The following is an 8369-nucleotide window of genomic DNA, read 5'->3' on the forward strand; positions in this document are numbered from 1 at the left end:
ACAGAATTTTTGTAATTTCCACTGAATTCTATTTATACAAATGTTAGAAAGCTTCAACAGTTCCTTTTGACATATGTTTATACATTTCAATTTTTGTAATAATATAGAATAAAATATGCTTTATATCACTGAATAGAAAATATGCTGGGTGAAGCAGATTTAAAAGATTTTTTTTCTGAACCTATAAAATCTCCATCCCAACAGAATACTGTTCAAAGCATTACACATTTTTATGGTTTGTAATTCCGTCCACAATTGTGTGATATTAAAATAATACAGTGTTCTTTGCCATAAGGCCATACTAAAATAAAAAAGATTTAACCCAGCTACAAAAAGTTCACTGAACTTAAATTAAAATACTTGTAAACATCTTTGCAATATGAAATATAATTTTTCAAGTCAAAAAAGAATAAAATACTTCAATCTGTATTAATGCAATTTATCTTTAAAACCTTTAAACGTTTTTTAATATATATAAGAGATATGTTACAGTTTCTTTTTACTTTGATAAAGCTGCAGTATCATGGTTTTCACAGGAACTTCTTGCCCTTTCCCAAGAACATTCAAAAAAGTATCCACCATAGATTTAATTATTTTGTAATAAGCATTCTAGGAACTACCAGCACGTTTTACTAACAGTCCACACACCATCATTATCATCATCATAAGCATTTTCTACTTTAAAATAAAATAAAAAATTAAGTCTTGGAAGCTTCGTATTAAAGTACAGTGTAAAAACTAGTCTAGTACTAGAATGTAGTCGTTCGTTATTATTTATAGCATGCATCAGATGTTACAAATATCCCCCTAACCCACCCTACGCTACAGTACACTCAATGCAAAAGTAATCCTGCAAGTTAGGTCCCTTTTCAAATGTGCGGATACTGCAGCTTTAAAAGCTAATCGGGACACTACGCAGTACAGACCCGGGCTCTGCGTTTGTGACTTTTTTTAGGAAAATATACGGATGGCCTGAGTAACTGCGCTGTGGCAGACGGGGCACTGGGGCTCCGTCTTCTCGCAGATGCGGTTCGCGCACTCCATGCAGAAGAGGTTGTGGCCGCAGGGGACCAGGGCTGCGATCACTTCGCTCTCGAAGCAGATGGAGCAGTCGCGGCTGCCTTTCCTCCTCATGCCGGAGGAAGAGCACGAGGAGCTGGAGGAAGAGCTGGACGAGGAGGAGGAGGAGGCCGAGGAGTCGGAGGGGAGCCCCGGCAGGTGCGAGCCCAGCCCGTTGGCGTACAGAGGGTAGGAAGCGGAGGAGAGCAAGCGGCCCCCTCCCCCGCCGGGGTCGCTGCGCACTCGCCGGGCCAGGGGATGCTCCGCCACGCCCCCGCTGCCATGCAGGGGCGGGGAGAGCCGGGCCGGGGGCGGGGCCACGCAGCCCCGCCTCTGCGTGCTCACCAGCAGCGCCAGGTTGGCGTTGGAGGGAGCCGCGGCCGGGAAGGCGGGCGAGGACGGGGTGGTGGTGGTGGCGGCGGGGCCGCGCTCGAACTGGGACCAGAGCAGGGGGGCGCCGGGCGGCGGGGCGGGGGCCAGGTCGAAGCCGGGCGGGGAGTCGAAGGGCAGCTCGGCGCAGCAGTCCGGGGAGGAGAGCGCCTCCCCGCCGTACACGCTGTTGTTGTTGTTGTTGCCGTTGTGGGTGAAGCTGAGAGCCGGGCTGGGCGGGCTGTAGTCGGCCAGCCGGGCGCTGCTGCTGCCGCCGCCGCCGCCGCCCCCGGTGCCGCCCCCGAAGTAGGAGTCGGTGGAGGCGCTGCCCAGCGAGCTGGAGCTGTCGTTGCGGTAGCTGCAGAAGGGCTTGCGGCCCGGGCTGGGGGTGATGCTGGGCGGGGTGGGCTTGCTCCACAGGCTGCCCGGCCCGTTCAGCTCGAAGCCCACGTCCGTGCCGTTGGCGTGGAAGTCGTTCTCGTCCGTGAGCTCGATGATGCCCCCGGTGCGCATGGCGATGTGCGCCTCGATCTCCTCCCGGGCGCGGTCCACGTTCTCCGGCATGCCCGTCACCTCGAAGACCGGCTCCTTGTCCCGGCTCGGGGTCACGATGTAAGTGTGCGTCTGCTGCTGGATGCGCTTGATCGTGGCCCCCTTGGGCCCCACCACCAGCCCCACCACCCGGTAAGGCACCCGCACTTGGATGGTGGTCTGGCCGGGCAGGTTAGGGGGCCCCGGGACGGTGCCGTTCAGAGCGGTGTTCTTGTTCCTGGAGGCTCGGATCATGGAGAAATGCTCGGCCGCCGAGATGATCTCCCTCCGGGCCATGGCCACATCTTCCTTTCTGCCCGTCACAACAAAGAGCGGCTCCTCCCCGCGAACCGGGGTCTTGATGTAGGTGTTGGTCTTTGCCCGCAGAGCTTTGATTTTACAACCTGAGAAAGAGAGGCGAGGGGTGGAAGCAGAGAGAAAGTAGGTTACAAGCCATTATTGGGGTGCAGCCAGGAGGAGAAAAATCACCCCTCCAGGTTATAAATGGCATTTACTTTGCAAGCCCAGCCCTGATACACACCCCCACACATATTGCAGTTGGCCAACAACATGTTTGCAGTGCAACTGACCAAATCCATACAACGTGCAATTCAACTGAATAAAAACAATTCATGTGCAGTACAACTGGACAACCACAAATAAGCAACCCCCGCCCCACAAAAATAAATTAGTAATTCCACCCTCCTGCTAAACACATTCCTCCTGGGGTGGGGGGGGGGGGGAAATCATGGGTTTTTTTTTTTTCTTTTTTTTTTTTTTTTTTTGTTAAAGAAGGTAGGAAGCAGTCGCTGTACTGAATGAGCCAGATTCCCCAATGCGGATGCTTTATTCCAATCCCATTGTTCCACTTCCCCACTCCATTTGTTCCTTTAAAAAAAAAAATCCGTGATTTCTAAATTTGGGGGGAGATCAAGACTCCGATTTTTTCAGTGCATTTGCCACTGAGATTTCTCTTTTGTGCAAGGAGAAAGGGATGTTTTTTTATTTTTGCTGGTCGGTGAAAGTGCATCTTGAAATTGATGCATACTGCGCCTTAGAGGCACCACGTCTACTGCACTTTCTTTGTCTGTGGGGGAACCTAGTACTGGCCATAACAACACTGCAGCTTCACTGGGGATAGTCAGTGTCGCATCTCAGACACAGACCAGCCAGCATGGAGGGGAGAAAATCTCTCACACACACTCACATACAGTTACCCACCTTGCCTCCCCACTATCTCAGCGACATGCTCGGAGCTGGGCACCGGGACGCATTCTGTCATGTTCACGCTCTTTTTCCGAGGCTCGTTGTCGTAGATGGAGCTCGTCTCGTCGTTATCCAGCCCCAGCAGGGAGAGCTGATCCAGGGCTATCTGAAGGGCTCTTTGGTCATCCAGGGTCTCTCCCCCTCCACCACCTCCTCCGCCGCCGCCGCTCCCGTTCCTCTCCATGTCTGCAAAAAGCGAGCTGGGCATAGTCCCGGTGTGTGTTCCACCCTCCTCCTCCTCCTGCACTCGGTTCAGTAGTAAAAGATCAGACACAAAGGAAAACCCAAGGCAGATGGCCAGCAGGAGAGGAGGAAAGGGAGGGAAGGCGAGTGCTGGAGACCGGGGATCAGTTGCCTTTTGCTTGTATATTTTGTATCTTTTTTTTTCAGTGCAATCCGGTTTATAAGATGTTTTCAGCACCCCCCCACGACTCCCCCCCGAAGTTTTTTTGGCTGGGGGTGGGGTGGGGGGGAAGAACAGCGAGAGGAGCTCCGATGATTTCCCCCCCTTGAGTTCCTTGCTGGCCACAATGCCAAGCGATGGCAGCGTTTCTTTAAGGAGCCCCTCCCAGACTCCACTCCACTCACTCAGCGTTTTTTCCTCTTCTCCCCTCCTCGGTCTGACCTACTGCTGCAGCCAGACAGCACTGGAGGGGGGGGGGGGGAATCAGGGAGCCGCCGCGTAAGCGGCAAGGGCTGACAGCACAATGCTACTGACACTATCGCTGTGTGAGGCGATTGGACAGGCACAGTGCAGAGGGGCCGGCATTAGGCTGGTTGACCCACTCCCTCTTCTTCCCCCGCCCCTCCAGGCAAACTCCTCTCTTTGTTGTCTAATGCAGAACAATAAAGACTCTAGACACTGGTTTGTATGGATCAACCTTGCATGCATCACTTTCCCCACATTTCCCTTTCCTGTGTGTTAATTATTTTATTAAAGAGACCGACTTTATTTTTAATCGATTGTACAAAAGCCCGGCCCGGAGGTCAATTAACCTAATGGACCATCTTCCACACACCCGCCTTCCAAAAAGGAACCCACTTCTTTTTTTCTGGTCATAAATCACTAAGTTAAAGGTGCTTCTTGGCGGGGGTGGGTTATTGTACAGCAGCCAGCTGTGTGCATTGCATTGGTTGATGCAACGTTTCCCTGGGCAGAAAGCAGCCACTGAGTGACTTTCATACTCATCAATGGCAGAGAGACTCAGGGCAAGGGGGTGTGATAGCAAAATCTGAAAGCCAGCCAGTAAGGAGAACAATGCAACCGTCCTTTGCACCGTGCGCTGGCTGCTAAACGGGTACTAAACACACAACAGAATCATACTGCAATGCAACAACCACAGAAGGAAGAGACAACGGTCGATTTCGCACCGGAGGGGAAATATATTGCATTGCACTCCGAGCTAGTTAATAGGAACAGCCCCGGTGCAGCAACATCTCACGGCAGAAAAGTCCCATTGCAACAGAGCTGCAGCCCCAATTCCCAGGTAGGTCTGATTTGCCGGTCGTTTCAGGACAAAGCTTCCCAGCGCTGCTGTGAATATGCGGAGCAGACACACGAGCCGAGCCCGCTGCTTGCTTGGAAAGGCTGGCTTTGCGCCTGCGCCCCCCGACTCGGCTGGAGCTGCTCCGCCATGCGCACTGGGCTTCCACGATAGGGTTAGGGTTGAGCGGTCTCCGGCCGCGCTCGCGCCCTGCAGACAGCGCGAGCCGGCGCCGAGTGAGGAGCTGTCCGCGCGGCGCTGCTCCTCCAGTGCTGATGCTGAGCGTGCACCTCTCCGGGAGGGGCCCCCCGCGCTCCCTAGGGTGGGAACAAGGCGCCTCCCGCGAGATTCCCCATAGAGCGGGCGCAGCACTTGAAGTGAAAGCCCCCCAGGGAGGGATCACAGCATCTTAGGGCGATTCAGGGTTGGAGGGGCTGCAGGGCATAGATAGTACCCTAAGAGTGACAGAGACACCCCCCCCCCCACAACCCTCCCAGGAAGGAGGTGGAACACCCACCAGCCACACACCCCAGGCAGGGGACAGAGCACCCACAAGAGACATACCCCTCAGCATGGGGCAAGTAGTACGGATAGGGCAGGAGTGCAGTGCCTCCCCTGAACTAGAGCCCCCATGGAGGAAGATAGGTTCCCTAGAGCCCCTGAGGAAGGCAAATGGGGACCATACCCAGTCACAGCCTTCCTGGGGAGGGAGTACTCCAGCCCCCGTGCATACTGCCTATCCAGGACACCCAGGGCCGGCACAACACATTAGGCAACCTAGGCGGTCGCCTAGGGCACTGCGATTTGGGGGGGTGGCAACCACAGCAGCATTTCAGCGGCGGGACCTTCCGCCACCTCTGGGGGGGGGCAGCCTTTCGGGGCAGAAAAGCTGGTGGCGCTCCTGAGGACACCTGCAGCAAGAGCTCCCCCAGCGGCCTTGGGGTGCATCGCTTTAGGAAGGGCAAAGAGCTGGCCCCCTGACACTTGCTGGTCTGCAAACTTGACCCATTTACACGTTATTGTGGTTCTACTGGATACTTGTTGAAAGTAGAATTTTTAAAAAGGATGTTTATTTGCAGTGACCTCAGTGTGACAGAGGGAAGGAGTGCAGCGCCCACAATAAGAGCCACCTGAGGAGAAGTGGATTATTGTCCAAAGCCATATGCCCTATGGAGGGGAAAGAGCTGCAACATATGCAGTGAGATGGCTCCTAGGAGGCGGCATATGGCCCATGTGGAGACAGACCTCACCCAGGAGTGGGTCGCAGTGACTGCAAAGGGCCTCTTCTCCATCTTAATGATTTGGATCATGAGGTTTAAGAGCAAATACCCGTTGGAATAGAACAGCACAACAAGCACACAAAAAATGCCTTGCTGGTACAGCATTTCAAAGGAATAGCTGCTTCTCCAAGACCGCATCCTGACCTGGCCTGACAATCCCATGGAGTTTGTGCATTTTGTACTTTATGAGATTATTGTTATACAAAGTGTCAGTGTGTGCTGTATGAGACACAAATAAAGCCAAGCTTTCCTCATCAATCATCCTTCTACTTGTTCATTATCATGCAGGGGTAAAGCCAGTCATTTAAGGTCTACAATGTGACTGGTAAATATTTATGAAGTGGCTTGGCCCTGTAACTTTAACATTTCTATTTAATAGAATCAAATTAGAAGGAAAACACCAACCATGGCAAAATGCAAATAGGTAAAATAATGCTGGAAAGGCAAATTGAAGGCAAAGCAAATTGTGTCTGCCTGCCCCTTGTACGATGATCAATTAGAATTGTTAGAGACACATTTGTATTATCTCTTTCATTGACTCCCTGTTTGCTTTTGTTGCTTTGTGCTCAAGTCCTGCCCTAGGGTCTCACCCTGACCAGTCACTAAAGCACCATATCCACCTAGTACCTTATTAGACTTCAAGATCTGATAGTAGATGGCCAGAAAAGTGTTACTGTTCTCAGAAAAATGCCACCATTCACTTACTTATTTTTATCCTTCAATTTTTGTAAAATACATCTATAGGCATCCACATTTGCTCACTCAATTTCCTTGCCAGCTGTCATGTACCATAAGACTGACTTTTTTCTTCAGGGAAATTGACTAGTAATTGTTTTCCAGTGTCGAGTTTGATGGGGACAGACGTGTGAGTAGTGTGTCTGTTTAGCCAGCTGCCTGTACAAATAAGTGTAACAAGTCACAGGTAATTGTTTACACCTAGTGTTTATTGCAAATTGCTGTCATTTCCTCAGGATGTTTGCATGTTTTATAGCAAAGCTCCAATGGACTGTTTTCTAGCAAGGACATACTTTGGAGATGGACCTTCTACAGTGCCTGTCCCACTTCCATGGCCTGATTGTTAATCAATCAGTTTTATTGACAACAATGATCAGGATCCGGCACCTTTCCCTGGGTTTCATGGCATGCCAGAAACACTCCCATTTAAGAGATTGCTTATTTTACACATTTGTTATTCACTTCTATAGATAGCAGTGATGGGTTCCATAGGGAAAAATACATAGATAAAGACATTTCTTATAAGATTTCCTCAAGGTTTCCTAAACTTCTTAGCTATTTCAGTATTGGACATCTTTTTAGACCCTATGAGATAAACAGGATGAACCAGACATTTCCTAGTAATAACAAATAAAAACAATACTCCGCTCTTCTGTAGGGCTCTTCACCCAAGGAGCTCAAAGTGCTTTACATAGATGAAAGATTAGTATCTCTGTGAGGTAGGGAAGTATTATCCCTATTTTATAGATAACAAAACTGAAACACAAATTGAAAGTACGGAGGTGAAATGATTCTCCACATACCGGGGGCTGAATAGAAGAGGGTGGGACAGCAGTCAGTTCAAAAGAGTGAATTGGTATTAGCAGTGAAATCCTGCAGTGCTGTTCCTTCTCCCTGACTTTTAAGGTTTCACATAGTAGCATAAGCACAAGGATCACTCATGAAAAAATACTAGACTTTTGCCTGGGATGCCACCTGTTCCTTGCATTTTTGTCTGATTTCATTCATCATTTTTGTGTAATCCTTCCATTTTTGCCAGCATGGGCTCAGCCTGCTCTCTGACCAGGCTCCTGCCCAAAGGTGAGAGAAATGCTTTGTTACTATCCTTTCCTGCCCCACATAATAGGGAAAAGAGAAACAAGTCAACTCTAGGCTTACCCGCCCCCTCTAAAGGGCATATTCTACTCTCAGTCAAAGTAGGCTTTAATTTTATTTTTTATCCTTAGTCCACAAACTCAAATTAAAAATGTAGTTCAGCCTTCTCTGCAGAATGAATTTGATACATCTAATACAGGGCATTTTTCTAGGGACTAATTACGAGGTGGTGCTTCTCGCCTGCCATGAATCCCAGGGAAAGATCCTGGATCTTGATCATTATTTCTTTTACACTGTTGTAGGAAACATTTGAGAGTAAACTACTAGGGGAGAAAAAAGTTACGCTGACGTGCATTAGAACATGGCATACACAGAGAGAGTGGGGAGATTCAACAGGGTTCTATGGAATCTGGAATTCACATGGTCGTGTGCTTGTATGGTAGTGACCAAAATACATAAGATTAACGTGGATCCTCATTCTTCTATGAATGCAAGGAACTCTGCAAGGGATTCTGTCCCTTAAAATAACCAAAGACACAAAATTAAAATA

General features: G+C 49.7%; 1 protein-coding gene and 1 long non-coding RNA gene across 2 annotated transcripts; one reads left to right on the forward strand and one right to left on the reverse strand.

Moving 5' to 3' along the window:
- Nucleotides 1–814: 814 nt before the first annotated feature.
- Nucleotides 815–3848, reverse strand: MEX3B (mex-3 RNA binding family member B). The gene is made up of 2 exons (XM_005301722.4): nt 3181–3848; nt 815–2363 (listed from the first exon to the last, which is right to left on the reverse strand). The coding sequence occupies exons 1-2, from the start codon at nt 3431–3433 to the stop codon at nt 952–954; spliced, it is 1665 nt and encodes a 554-aa protein (XP_005301779.2). The 5' UTR covers nt 3434–3848; the 3' UTR covers nt 815–951.
- Nucleotides 3849–4459: 611 nt separating this feature from the next.
- Nucleotides 4460–6247, forward strand: LOC101943582 (uncharacterized). Its single transcript, XR_010590969.1, has 2 exons — nt 4460–4712; nt 5789–6247. It is a non-coding gene; the product is annotated as an uncharacterized LOC101943582 (long non-coding RNA).
- Nucleotides 6248–8369: the final 2122 nt, after the last annotated feature.

Source organism: Chrysemys picta, chromosome 10, assembly GCF_011386835.1.
Source record: "Chrysemys picta bellii isolate R12L10 chromosome 10, ASM1138683v2, whole genome shotgun sequence".
Taxonomy (NCBI): domain Eukaryota; kingdom Metazoa; phylum Chordata; order Testudines; family Emydidae; genus Chrysemys; species Chrysemys picta.

What these genes read in the sequence shown, in the direction of transcription:
- MEX3B (XM_005301722.4), bottom strand. Translation starts at nt 3,433, where the DNA reads ATGCCCAGCTCGCTTTTTGCAGACATGGAGAGGAACGGGAGCGGCGGC. An exon ending in TGAGATAGTGGGGAGGCAAG is followed by an intron (nt 2,364 to 3,180) that starts GTGGGTAACTGT and finishes TCTCTTTCTCAG; the next exon opens with GTTGTAAAATCAAAGCTCTG.